General features: G+C 36.9%; 2 protein-coding genes and 1 pseudogene across 2 annotated transcripts; all 3 read right to left on the bottom strand.

Annotated features, from left to right (window-relative positions):
* Positions 1–950: 950 nt before the first annotated feature.
* On the bottom strand, positions 951–3077 carry LOC132108366 (C3a anaphylatoxin chemotactic receptor-like). Its single transcript, XM_059515068.1, has 2 exons — positions 2844–3077; positions 951–2212 (listed from the first exon to the last, which is right to left on the bottom strand). The coding sequence occupies exons 1-2, from the start codon at positions 2845–2847 to the stop codon at positions 1206–1208; spliced, it is 1011 nt and encodes a 336-aa protein (XP_059371051.1). The 5' UTR covers positions 2848–3077; the 3' UTR covers positions 951–1205.
* A 1450-nt stretch (positions 3078–4527) lies between these two features.
* Positions 4528–7846, bottom strand: LOC132107585 (C3a anaphylatoxin chemotactic receptor-like; annotated as a pseudogene).
* An 853-nt stretch (positions 7847–8699) lies between these two features.
* Positions 8700–11471, bottom strand: LOC132108365 (chymotrypsin-like protease CTRL-1). Its single transcript, XM_059515067.1, has 7 exons — positions 11324–11471; positions 11053–11156; positions 10827–10906; positions 10652–10733; positions 9235–9415; positions 9013–9143; positions 8700–8926 (listed from the first exon to the last, which is right to left on the bottom strand). Exons 1-7 carry the CDS (start codon positions 11367–11369, stop codon positions 8765–8767), a joined length of 786 nt encoding a protein of 261 aa, XP_059371050.1. The 5' UTR covers positions 11370–11471; the 3' UTR covers positions 8700–8764.
* Positions 11472–14385: the final 2914 nt, after the last annotated feature.

Below are 14385 nucleotides of genomic sequence, written 5' to 3'. Positions count from 1 at the left end.
CTCTCTCTCTCACACACACACACACACACACACACACACACACACAAACACACGTATACACTTGTTTAACTTTAGCCTAAATACACAGTTTCACTGTTTGTATTTCTAGTACAAACCTCTTTTCTTTAGCTCAAAAATGCAAACCTCTTTGCCACATGAACTGGAAAATGTATTAAACTGAAAGATAAATTTTCTAATGAAAATGACAACATGATTGTTTTATAAAGTAGGGCCTATATGCTTTTATATGTGCTTCATTTTCACTGAAGGAAACACTTGTGTGAACGAAGTGAAAACTTAAGCTACAGTAGATGGGGAACCGATTGATGTGTCTTGGCCAGCTACCTCTTATCAGGCTGCAAACCTGACCTATGTGATACAGTGAGAACAGGTGAGGTGACTGATGGCAAAAGCAAGATTTAATATAATTAAACATCATCATCATCTTAATAAGTTGCTTTAAAATATAACATTTTTACTTTGTTATTATTTAAACATTTCCATGCAGGACTCTCAGTGTTTGGAACACACAATTTGGTACATCTCTGACTCATTTTTGAATGCTTGCAAAAGAGAACCAGACCAGTGTCAACTAGAATAAAATTAGCAAAGTCAGTCTTTTCTAGTTTCTTCTTGATCCTGGAACAACATTACTGTCCAAAAACATAGAACTAACCCTTCCCCTAGCCATAATTTGTACCAAAAATCAGAGGGAAATTATAGTTGAATAACAAGGGTACAGAAGCACCTAACACTTGTTGTAAGCCTAATATAGACATTCCCTGTAAATTCATCCTTAAAATCTGATTGGTTGATTGGGATGTTGATCCAGGAACACATTGTATTTGGTGAAATCATGTTCACCATAAAATTACTAGAAAATGCAGTTTTTCAGTATAAAAGGGCCCATCATTTCTAACTGTATGTGTTTTGCATATGGGAAAAATAAGTATTATTCCATATAATGTATTACGTGAAATAATGTTGCATTAAAATAGCCAACAAGATTTAAGCAGAGTTTCAAAACATTTTCTCCCAAAATAGAACAGACTGAGCATTGATTCAACTTTTACACTCGTATAATGCAGTTTATGGCTGTATATTTTATTCAAACTCATTTGTATAAGTCATAAAAGTGCGGCTGTCAAGGTAAGGAAGCAGAGTCATGAATGCCTAGATCATTTTAATGGCTTGATTTCATCATGTCAGGTGGCAAGCACAGAGATAGCGACGTCTTTTGTTTGGTTTGAGACTTTGAAGTCCTGATGATCCTCAGCAAAGGCCGTCTCCAGCACTAGCAGCAGAGACTGTTTGAGCTTCTTCTTATACTCATCGCACATGAACACGTAGAGAATGGGGTTCAGACAGCTGTTTAGAAAAGCCAGGCAGTGCACTACAGCTTCTGTTTTTAATAAAACCTCCTTAGCAGGCTCACTCCACTGATTCTCCTTTGCACTTATGTCATAAAACTCGTGGATATGATAAGGAAGCCAGCATATAAAAAAGGCCAGGACCAGAGCTATAATGACCCGGTAAGACCTGAACTGCATCTTCTTTTTGAGGCTTTTGACTCGCATGCCGATACTTATATATGAAGATGCAATGATCAGGAAGGGGATGAAGAAGCCCACTATGAACCTAAATGTGACCAAAGACTTGTAGGATTTTATAGAAGTTGGATTTTTACACTTTACTTCAAGCATTGCTGTTGAGTGAGTGATGACTGCGGGGATGCTGCAGCTGATGGATAAAACCCACACAATCTTACTGATGATTCTAGCTTTGCACAGGGTTCGATTGTTCTGACTCCACACAACCATCCATGTGCACAGGCATCGATCCAGACTGATAGTCGTCAGCAGAAAAATGCTGGCAAATATGTTTAAGTAAATCATAAATAGGAGAAACTTCCACATGAAGTCACCAAAGTGACAAGCCAGCTTGCATAAGGCTAAAATTAATCTAATGAATAGAGTTAAGGAGAAGATGAAGTCTGCAATCGCCAAGTTGAGGAACCAAATGGAGTTGACTGTTATCTTCATTTTGTAGCCGGTCACAAATATGACAAGCCCATTCCCAATGAGACCTACGACAGAGATTGCCAAGTAAATGCATATTTTGAAGACTTCAATGCCCGAAAAGTCCTCTGCCTGCATGGTAGAATTGTCTGTTGTGAATCTGGTCACATTTTGATGTCCAAAAGTATTCTCTGCTACTCAAAAACAAGAGAAAATACAATAAGAGCTGGTTTCTGGAAGCTGAATATTTTTTTATGGTCCATTTTACATGCAACAAAAATTTATGCCAACACAACATGCAATATGAAGCATAGTTTTGCATTCTCACTTCATATTTATTCATATTTACTTCTTTCTTTCTTTCTTTCTTTCTTTCTTTCTTTCTTTCTTTCTTTTATGTATTTATTTTTAAATAGGAATTGCAACATTTTATAAAATGTCAGTTTACAACAGTTTTACAATAGGTTTGTAATAAAAAAATTATTTACTGTAAATACATTTTAAATAATATTTTCACTCTTTTTGCAATTAGAAAAAATAAAATACATGATGAAATTTTGAAAATGTGAAAGTGATATTAAGCTATATTGTATTGTTCATATTAAATGTTGTATAAAGATTTTATTTTGTGTGGTTAATCATATTGTGGAAAATAAATGTTATTTAATTATGATGGATTTTCCTATTTTGAAGTGAAAGTTCTAGGTCTGAGACAGTATTGTACAAAAGGCAATAAATAAAGCAAACAAAATCAAGTTATGTAAAATAATAACATTATTTCAGCAGACACCAATTATACATAAAATACACAAATTAGACTCTTACTCATTTTCTTCAGTCTGTGTTGAAGCCCATAAAACCTCTTTGCATGTTCTCTTTTTTTCAGTTGACAGTGAACAGCTAATGATAAATTCCCCTTTACTTATTAAAAAAGTGATGGTGGGATGGAGTAAAAAGAGAAATATGCTTTTACAGAAATCTATTTGTGCAATTTTAAGTTCTGTTTAACGTCGTAGGGGAAGTTGTGGCCTAGGGTTAGAGAGTTTGACTCCTTATCCTAAGGTTGTGAGTTTGAGTGTAGGGTGGCAATAATGTGTGTGTACACTCACACACTCACACACACACACACACACACACACACACACACACACACACACACTTTGGATGGGTTAAATGCAAAGCAAAAATTCTGAGTATGGGTCATCATACTTGGCTGTACTGCATGCCATGTCACTGAAAGAGCTAACTTTATTTCCGCATTCTGAACTTCCACCAATGAATCATGAATTCTGAGAGAAGTGTGTTACCTAGGTTACACCACGTTATTGATGAACATCTTAATTGTGTCATTTGCGTTTGAAAGCAGCTGCTCTGAACCCACAGCATGCAGTCACAGGAGATCTCCACACAAGTGAAACAGACAATTGTTAGGCTTCAAAAATAAAACAAACCCATTAGAGAGATAGCAGGAACATTATGAGTGGCCAATCAACAAAGCAACAGTTTGGTACATTCTGAGAATAAAAAGAAAGCACTAGTGAGCTCAGCAACATAAAAAGGCCTGGATGTCCAAGGTGGACAACAGTGGTGGATGATCGGAGGACAGGAAGAAAAAAGTATGAACGCTTGGAACAGCTCATGATAAAAAGCATAAAACCATCTCTGTGAAACATGCTGGAGCAGTGTGATGCCATGAGCATGCATGGCTTCCAGTGGCACTGGGTTACTGGTGTTAAGTGATGACGTGACAGAAGACAGCACACGGATGAATTGTGAATTCTGAATTCATACTCTCTGCCCAGATTCAGTCAAATGGAGCAATGCTGATTGGGCGCCACTTCATAGTACAAATGGACGATGACTCAAAACACACAGCAAAAGCAACCCAGGAGTTTTTGTGTCTATGTGTGTGTGTGTGTATATATAGCATATATATATAATGCAACCTTCATAAAGCACACCTTTATATGACAAATGATCTCTGGAATCATTCTAAATTTTCACCCAGTTAGGGAGAATATAAAATAAAAATAATATTCTTTTAACAGGCACCATTTATGCATAAAATATACTAATTAGAGTTTCAGTTTTTCATTTGACAGTGAACAACTGTTTATAACTTCCACTTTACTTATTAAAGAGTGATGGTGGGAAGGAGTAGGAGGGGAAATACATTTAATGACTGCGCAATGTTATGTTCTATTTCTGCAATCAGACATTTCACCCATTAATGCTAAATGTAGAGAGAAGTGTGTTACCTACCAGGTGAAACTTTATCGAAAGATACTATCCTGTGACACGAGACATCCAAAGAGAGCCTTTCACTACACAGGTAAATTCCAGAGATTTATTTTTGGGACACAGACTTCATTGATCTGTACATACACATTTGAGACACTTTTTTAACAACACAAACAATAATTGGTCAATAATTGTAAGACAATAAGCTACTTTAACTACTTAGAGATTGATTTTAGTAGTTTTCTTGTCTTTGCAGCTGGTCAAGGAATCATTGGGGTCTTTTGCAATCTTTGTGATCCAGAAAGTCTAGATGTTCTTCAGCAAAAGCCATTTCCAACACCAGCAAGAGAGACTGTTTGAGCTTCTTCTTAAACTCCTTACACATGAACACATAGAGAATGGGGTTCAGACAGCTGTTTAGAAAAGCCAGGCAAATCACAAAAGGTGTTGTTTTAGATATTACTTCTCGAACATTGGCATTCTGCTTATTCTCTACTGTATTTAATGAAATAAGGCACAATTTGTGAATATGGTAAGGGAACCAACATAAGAAAAAGGCCAGAACCAAAGATATAATAAGACGGTAGGACCTGAAATGCTTCCCCCTTGAGAGACGGTTGACTCGCACTATAATAGATATATAAGAAGATGCAATGATCAAGAAGGGTATGAGGAAGCCTACCATAAACCTGTATGTGAACAGAGACTGTAAGTCTAGATACTTGGTGCAGAAATTGATGACAAATGGAATGCTACAGCCGATGGATAAAATCCACACTATCATGCAAATGATCCTGGTTTTGAGTAGAGTTAGTTTATTCTGTGCCCACACAATCACCCATGTGCACAGGCATCGGTCCAGACTGATAGCTGTTAGAAAAAAAATACTTGCAAACATATTAAGCTCTGTCATGAAAGAGAGAAGCTTGGACAAAACGTAGTCCAGGGGCTTGCCAAAGATCAAGACAATACGAATGACTGGGGCGAAGGAGAAAAAGAATCTGCAGTTGCCAAGTTGAGAAACCAAATGGAGTCGTCTTCATTTTGTAGCCAGTCACAAAGATGACAAGCCCATTTCCAATGAAGCCCAAGACAAAGATGATGAGGTAAATGCATATAGCAAAGATCTGGATGCTTGAAAAGCCCTCATTCGCCTGTGTCACGGAGACACTAGTCAGATTATCATTTTCCAAACTGGTGCACACTATACAGAAAAGAGATAAAAGTGCCATGAGAATTGGTTCTAGTGTAACTGAAACATTTTGTGGCACATTTGGCTAGCAACACATTTTCTGTAACATCATTTTTGCACTGAAAAGCACTAGGAACGGATTCACCAGCAAACCCATTTACAGAAATTAGGGGGGAAAAAAGTTAATTATTTTTAATGTTTGGTTTAAGATTACTGTGCCTCATTTACTAACATAATTTGTGTCTACAAAACATTACTACAATTCATTCTAAACCAACCTTTATAGCAGCAGATTTTTTCTGAACTCTTCCCCAGATGTATGGTTTGATGCAATCCTGTTTCTGATCTCTACAGGCAGTTCTCTAGACCTTGGGTTTGGTTTTTTTCTCTGATATGCATTTTCAGCTGTTAAACCTTTTATTAAGTCATGTGCATCTTTCCAAATCTTGCCAATTAAATTGAATTTGCCACAGGTTAACTTCAGTTGAAGTTTAGGAACATCTACAAGCAATATGAATGCTCCTGAACTACATTTAAATTGTCCCAGATAAGGGTTTTAATACTTTTGCAATGGAACCATTCAAGTTTTTTAATTTTAATAAATTTGCAAAGATGTTAAAAGCCTGTTTTTTTAAAGTGAAAGTGACATGGCCAAGTATGGTGACCCTTACTCGGAATTAGTACTCTGCATTTTTCCCATCCAAAATGCACACACACAGCAGTGAACACACACCCGGAGCAGTGGGCAGACATTTTTGCTTCGGCACCCGGGGACAAGTTGGGGGTTCGGTGCCTTGCTCAGGGGCACCTCAGTTGTAGTATTGAAGGTGGCATTCACACCCCCCCACCAACAATCCCTGCCAGTACAAGGCTCGAACCCACAACCCTTGATTTTAGTGTGTATATAAATATGTAATCAACACTGCTTCAGACACACTTGATCTCTTCAAAAATTTAATTCTCTCCTCACAGACACCCTGCATATTGTGAAAGCTGATTCTGAATCGGTTCTCATTCTGCTGGATCTATCTGCTGCTTTTGATACCGATTTGATTTCCCACCTCCATATGGAATTCTGAAAACTCATCTCTTTCGCAAACAATTTCCTGCATTCTAACTTTAAAAGAAAACAAACATACAAACAACAACAAAAAAACCCTCTCACTTCATTAATTCCTTCTGGCTCTAATTGTACGGATCTGAACAATGTCTAAAAGAGCAACGATATACAAGTGTTATAACTAGTCTCAGTTAGCTTAACACAGTACACTTAGCAAGGGCTTTTAAATAATATAATAAATAAAAAGAAAACAGATAGAATAGAAAAAGAATAGAGTAAGCTAGTGTTAGAAGTATTTTTTTATAATTTTGTAATAAATGGAAAGAAAATAGATAGAATACATTTTTAACAGTTGGGGGTCAGTGCCTTGCTCAAGGGCACCTCAGTTGTAGTATTGAAGGCGGCATTCACACCCCCACACCTACAATCCCTGCCAGTATGAGGCTCAAACCCACAACCCTTGGGTTACAAGTCTGACTGTCGAACAATTAGGCCACAACTTTCCCCAAAATTTTTGCTTTGATGTGAATGATGTCGGGAAAAAAGGAATTTAAAGCAACTTAACATAAGACAGCAACATAACAAAATGTGAAATAAATAAAGGGGTATAAATACAGTACTTTATATACTTTAATACAGTTTTAGCCGAGGATTTTGCAACATTCTTCACAGTCAAAACTAAAACCATCAGCAGTCAGTTTTCAGCTCTGCTCATACAGAAACTCAACCTCACCCACTGTTCTCACCTCCTCTCCCCTCACTGAAGAACTCCAGCCATCCTACAACCTGTCCTTTAGACCCGGTCACCTCAACACCTTCTTCACAACAAAAACGTTTCTTACGAGCATTTTCCCCACTCAGGTAACCCAACTGCTCAGATAACCCCACTGCAACCCCCCAAAAACTTGTAGACAATTACAGACCTGTCTTTCTCCTTCTATTCATTGCGAAAACACTTGAACGAGTTGCTTTCAACCAGATATCATTATTTCTTTCATAGAATAAATAACTGGAAGCTAACCAATCAGGTTTCAGAAGTGGCCACTCAGCTGAAATGGCGTTACTGTCAGTCACAGATGCCCTACAGATTGAGAAAGATGATTATGAATTAGTTCTCATTCTGCTGAATCTATATGCTGCTTTTAATACTGATTTGATTTCCCACCTCCATACGGAATTATGGAAACATATCTCTTTCGCAAATATTTTACTGCATTCTAACTTAAAAAAAAACAAAACAAACAACAACAAAAAAAAACACTCACTTCCTTTATTCCTCCTGGCTCTAGATTGTACTGATCTGAACAATGTCTGAAACTTGTATTGCAAGGCCATTGTATTGTTTCCTGTGTCTAAGTGGCTCTTGATAAAAGTGTCTGCTAAATTAAGAAATGCAAATATAAATGTTGCTTTTAATATTAATAACAAACAACTATATTGAATAATATTGGAATACTGCACAAATGAAATTCTTACCCATTTTCTGTAGCATGGTCTTGCCTCTACTTATTTGAAAAGCAAACGCGTGTGAATGGAGGATGTTGCATGTTCACTGCGTGGTTGATTTACTAAGAATAACTGCATGATTTCACAGGGTATTTTTCTTTGGCCTCTATATATCTATCTATTTTTAGTTGTTTATTACCCTGTTTATTACACTTTTTGTTTTGGTTATGGTTCCTGGAAACGTTATAACATCACCATAGCCACATGTTTCTATCATATATATATATATATATATATATATATATATATATATATATATATATATATATATAAATTTGACATTAATTCATACATATAACACCTTTAATTTATTTTAATTGCTTGAGTCATTAAACATCTTTAGAATGTGTGAGTGTGTGTGTGTTTTTTTTTGTTGTTGTTGTTGTATTTTTATTGGCATTATGTTTTGAGAGTCGAAACTCTAGTTGTAGGTGACAGTCTGGTCAATCCATTGGCGGAGATAAGACACATGGGCATAGACGGCTGGGGTGCGAACATTGCAGTATTGATTAGACAGGGTATTTATCTTCGCCCTATATAAATCAAATTTTTTTGTCTGTTAACAACACTTTTTGTTTTGGTTATGGTTCCTGAAGACGTTATTACATTACCATAAACACTTGTTTCTATATTAAAAAATAATTTATGCATATATAACACCTTTACTTTATTTTAGTAATTAAATGTCTTTAGAATGTGTGTGTTTTTTTTTATTTTTATTGGCATTATTTTCAGAGAGTCAAAGCTCTAGTTGTAGGCGACAGTCTGGTCAATCCATTGGCGGAGATAAGACACGCGGGCGTAGACGGCTGGGGCACGAACATTACAGTCGGTGGTGCCCCAGGACACAATGCCAAACTGATACCAAACACCTGCGCTCTCACACACCAGAGGACCACCGGAATCACCCTGTAGTTGACGAACCCATACAGACACATCAGGACAAAAGCACTGTATATATGCATAAAAATATGAAGCTATCTGTCTTCACACACCTGGCAAGAGGAGACTCCAGAGGCTCCAGCACAGATCATAGCATCTGTGATTCTGCTCTGACCCCAGTATTGCTTGCACTGAGCAGGACTCATAAGGGGCAGCGCGGTCTGCTGCAGGATACGAGGACTTGCTGTAAAAACAAAGCAAACAGAAGAAAATCAAACCACTTTGTGCCATTTTAGAAGTAATTTGAATGTTTTGAATGATGATGTTAAATTTACAGGTGGTTCCAGTTTTGCCCCATCCAGTGGTGACACAAAGAGTGCCAGAGGGGATACTGGCAGTGGAGGAAGCCAAACACACAGGAGAGATACGGGACGTCAGCTGGGCTGGAGAGGACAGTTTCAGCAGAGTGATGTCATTGTTAAACGTATTACCGTTGTAGTAAGGATGGGTGATAGCCTGCGGTGGGAGGAAAATTGACTGTGTGAAGTTACTTCATAGGTTTTAGTCATAGATGGTCTGTTTAATTTGATGATTAAATATTATATTTAAAGGTTTTGAGGAAATGATTGAGAAGCTGTTCAGTAGGTTGGTTTCTTAATGTTCAAAAGTTTGGATCTCTTCTCAAATCTCTAATGCTCTCCAAGGCTACATTTATTTGATCAGAAACACAGTAATTTTTAATTTACTTTACTTTTAGATTTTAAATAACTATGTTCTATTGTAATATATTTTGGAATTTAATTCATTCCTGTGATGACAAAGCTGAATTTTCTGCATCATAACTCTTCAGTGTCACATATGATCCCTCAGAAATCATTCTAATATGATTTCCTGCTTTTCAAATTTTTATCAACGTTGAAAAAAGTTGTGCTACTTAAAATTTTTTGATGAAAAATTATTCTATGGTGAATAGAAATATTTATTTTACTGACCCCAAACATTTGAATGGTATTGTAATTGTTAATAATAAATCTAACATATTCGTGAGCTCAAACATACAGGTGCATCTAAAAAAATAAAATGTATATCATGGAAAAGGTCTTTATCTTTTGTAATTTAATTTAAAAAAGCAAAAGTTCCTATATTCTAGATTCATTGCATACAAACTGAAATATTTCAAGAGTTTTTTTAAAATTATTATTCTGATGGTTACGACTTAGAGTTTTCCTATACTTAATTTTCCTAATCTATAAGTCGTAACCATCAGAATTAAAACAAAAAAACTCTTGAAATATTTCAGTTTGTGTGCAATGAATCTAGAATATAAGAAAGTTAGCTTTTTTGAATTAAAAAACATATTTTTTAAGATGCACCTGTACAGACATAACAGCCTTTAAAGTTTTCTTTTTAACTAAAACCTTGCTTTTTTTAAAGACTTAAGTGATATTTCTCAGGCAGTAGACACAATTACTTACAATGTTAAAAAGCATTTACAGAACCATTCTAAATAAGATATGACATTAAATTTAAATTAAATTGATATGACATAGTAGCTAAAGGACGCATGTATTTGTAAGATCCTGTCATGTGTGCTGTTTTGAGAAGTAAGCAAGCAATATTTTAAACTGAGGCAGAATGGCAAAACCCTGTGGCTCTTGAAGTAATGCCAAAGATATAGAACCACAGCAATGTTATCAGCAGACAGTGACTTAAAGTAAAGGGATTCTTAGCTGATATCATTAAAGCGTTTACCTTGGCGATGCTCATGACTTGAACAGGCTCAGCGCTGGAGCCGCGGTCATGCTCTCCAAGAATAACATAGTGATATCCAGCCCTAGGGTAGGAGGAAAAAACAGGAAAAGTTGAAAATAGAAGCACGTTAAAGAATCAGTATGTTAATGGAGTGAAACTGTACCAAAGTTGTTACCTAACACCGCAGTGGGCAGCAGTGACCACCCAGTACTGGTTGATCAGGGATCCTCCGCAGAAATGGAAGCCATTGGATTGCTGGTGCATGCATTATTAAATGTAAATGATTTCACTTTGGGTATGATGAACACTGTTGGAAATATTACATTTTCCATGCATCTCAACTTATACATATTAAATGATAAGGAACCTTAAAAAGTATAATTAAAACTAGTAAAAGTTACCTGGAGAGAGACCTGCCAGGGCCAGGAGCCAGACACTGCATTCTCTCCATTAACAATTTTGTTGTAGCCGCTGATTACTGGCTTAATGGAAGGCACTCCACAACCTATATAAGTTCATGCAAAAACATCTAACAACTGTATGCATAATAATGATAGCAATTATAATAAAAAATAATAACATGTAAATGCTGTAAATTAGGTTTTAGAGTATTTCATATCTTCAGGTTGACACTGATTCCTACTACTCTCATTGCAAACTTTGAAAACTCACCCAGAGTGGAGGCCACCAAAACAAAACAGCTGATGATCCAGAGCATGGTGGAGACAAGTGATTGAAGTTCTGCTGCTGTTCCCACTGGGTCTCTCTCATGCTTTATATCCTACCCAGCATCTGATAAAACTGGGAATTCATCAAGATGCTTCTATGCAGCTGGTAGGATCTCAGAGCTCAGGAACGTTCATATCTTGTTTAATACAGTCATGTGACAAAAAAGTATGTTGAAATATTGACAAGAACAAATGGGTCAACTGAGAAAGAAAAAAGTTCGGCTTCCAACCTTTGTTGAAACATTTTTTTTTTCCTGAATACATTCAAGTGTAGGCATTGAGACACCTTAGATGCTATTCTTTCACCTGTAAATATTTAACCTTAAGTTTTTGTCGACCCCATATAATCTTTCCAGCAGAAGATACAGAAAAAAAATGTAAAAAGATTTAAGATCTTTTCTCCTGCTACATGCTAAATATATACATTTTTAAATAATTTTTGTTTATTGTTCAGGATGTTTTGTGGTTGTTTAACACTATAAAACAATGCAAAAAGATGTTTAACCCTTGTGGATTCTAGGAAAATGACTAGTATGTTACAAAGTGTTACTCACTTTAATGACACCCTGGGAATGCTCATAGTCTGCACAGGTTTTGTTTTGGAACCATGATCATGCTTTGGATACAAGGACAACACAGACAAGCAGAGAAGTGTACAATATATTTTCTCAATCAATGCAAACATGTAATGAATAGCTTTTCAAAAAGCACTAGAAATATACACAAGTGCATAAACTGACATGACTTAACAACAAGATCTTCTGCTTTAGTTGGATTTGATCCTGAGAAATTAATTTAACACAGTATGCACTTTTAATATAAAACCTAAAACTAGATTAGGAAACCATTGTTGTACATCCTAAAAATCATTAAAGTCATTCCAAAATAGTGAAAGGTCTTGCACCATTTGTTTGCAGATGCTTCTTAGTTTGATTTCTTCCAGTGAACCCAAATCAGTGTGCTTGTGCATTGTACCGTAGAGTCAAGGCATACTATGAGCTTGAGCTACCATTTTGAGCTTGATTAGTTTGATTAATTTTGACTATAAATACTGCACCTCTTGGGCTAGTTTAGAACATGAAATCACAATTATGGGAAAGACTATTGACTTGACAGTTGTCCAGAAGACAATTATCAACACTCTCCTCAAGGAGGGTAAGCCACAGAAAGTCATTGCTGAAAGGGCTGGCTGTTCACAGAGTGCTGTATCAAAATATATTCATAGAAAGTTGACTGAAAGGAAAAAGTGTTAGGAAAAGGTGCACAAGCAACAGGGATGACCACAGCCTTGGGAAGATTGTCAGGAAAAGTCGATTTAAGAACTTGTTATACCTTCACAATAATGCCGCGTTTCCACCGCAGGAACTTTACCCAGGAATTAGGGACTTTGGCCTGGCACTTGGTGTATTTCCACCGCAGGAACCAGGAACTAAATAAAGTTCATTTTTTTAAAGTTAAAAAAATGCCCCTCAGAAAATCCCTGCTGGCGAGGTGGTACTTTTTCAAAGTTCTGGAACTTTCGGGGGTGGGACTTGGGTGCTAAACATCCTGATTGGTTGAGTTCACGCAGCATTTATTCGGATCATTTTCAAAATATTACTGTTATTGTGTCATGAAATGTAATTTTAAAAGTATTTCAGGCGAGAATGTAGTTGTTTAAAACTCAAATGTGTGGTTTATTTATAAAGACAGTGCCTATTTAAATATGTGTTTCACCGATCTCGGAGACGGTGAGCTCCACGGGATCAGCTTAGCCCCTTTATTTCATGCAGAGAGCAGCCTCGCCTCGGCTAGATCTTCTGATGTGTGCCGCTGGCTTTGATGTCTCTTTAGTGGTTAAACATAAAATATAATTCGTTTTGGGTAAATCTAACAGGTTATCTTTGGTCTGTATTCAATTTATCTATATGTTAAAATGAAAATAAAAAAGGCAAATTTATATAATATTTCGTTTCACTGTAATGGCTGTATATATACACATATCCGTGAACGAAGTACATTTCTGCACTTGTTATTATTTTTAAATGAAAACGAAAGGAGGGAGTGGTAATTGATATCCGTTTTCGTTTTAAATATATGTAAATATAGAGAGAGGAAAATTGCAGTAGTCAAGGCGAGTTGACTGAGGTTATCGAGTACGCTGCTGTTTGCAGATTTACCGGATTTGCGTCGTAGCGGACATCACACTCCCAGGACGACTGCACAAAGTCTAAACAACCGAGGATGCACGTCCAAAATCAGCGTACTTTGTATTGAGAAACGCGCACAGACCTACGTCACGAGTCTATTTGCCTAATCTTCCCGGTACTTTACACCGCGATGGAAATGCAGAAAGCAACCAGTCTGGGGGGAAAAAGTTCCTGGGGAAAAAAGTTTCTGTTACAAATGTTTCGGGTAATTTCGGTGGAAACGCGCAATAAGTGAACGCGGCATAAGTTCACACTCATACGTCCTCAGAAAAATGGCTACAGCTGTCACATTCCTGGAACCAACCCACCACTGAACCAAAAAAAAGACTAAAAAAACATCAGAAGCATTTCACCTGGGGTAAATAGAAAAAGAGCTCAGTGGTCCAAAGTCCTATTTTCAGATGAAAGTAAACTTAGCATTTCATTTGGAAATCAAGGTCTGGAGTCTAGAGCAAGACTGGAGAGGCTTAGAATCCAAAGTCCAATTTGAAGTTTCGAAGTCAGTGATAATTTGGGGAGCTGTGACGTCTGCTGGTGTTTTATCATGTCCAAAGTCAATGCAGCCATCTACAAGAAGATTTTGGAGCACTTTATGCTTCCATCTGCTGACAAGATTTAGCACCTGCCCACAGTGCCAAAACCACTTCTAAGTGGTTTGCTGACTATGATATTCATCTCGGTTACGTATGTGACCATGGTTCCCTGAGTAGGGAACGAGATGCTGCGGTGACGTCACCGTATGGGAACACACACCGAGGGATGTTCCCATACAGTGATATCACCGCAGCATCGAAGTGACCTATGAAAGGGAAACTGT

Source organism: Carassius carassius, chromosome 28 (genome assembly GCF_963082965.1).
Source record: "Carassius carassius chromosome 28, fCarCar2.1, whole genome shotgun sequence".
Classification (NCBI taxonomy): Eukaryota; Metazoa; Chordata; class Actinopteri; order Cypriniformes; family Cyprinidae; genus Carassius; species Carassius carassius.
This window is presented reverse-complemented; position numbering and strand designations above follow the sequence as displayed.

Bases quoted from the DNA above. Each gene is read 5' to 3' on its own strand.
- LOC132108365 (XM_059515067.1), bottom strand. From the start codon at position 11,369: ATGCTCTGGATCATCAGCTGTTTTGTTTTGGTGGCCTCCACTCTGG. The intron at 9,416-10,651 runs GTAAACGCTTTA...CTCCCACCGCAG, and splicing joins AAGTCATGAGCATCGCCAAG to GCTATCACCCATCCTTACTA. The intron at 8,927-9,012 runs GTGTGTGAAGAC...CGTCAACTACAG, and splicing joins CTGGAGTCTCCTCTTGCCAG to GGTGATTCCGGTGGTCCTCT.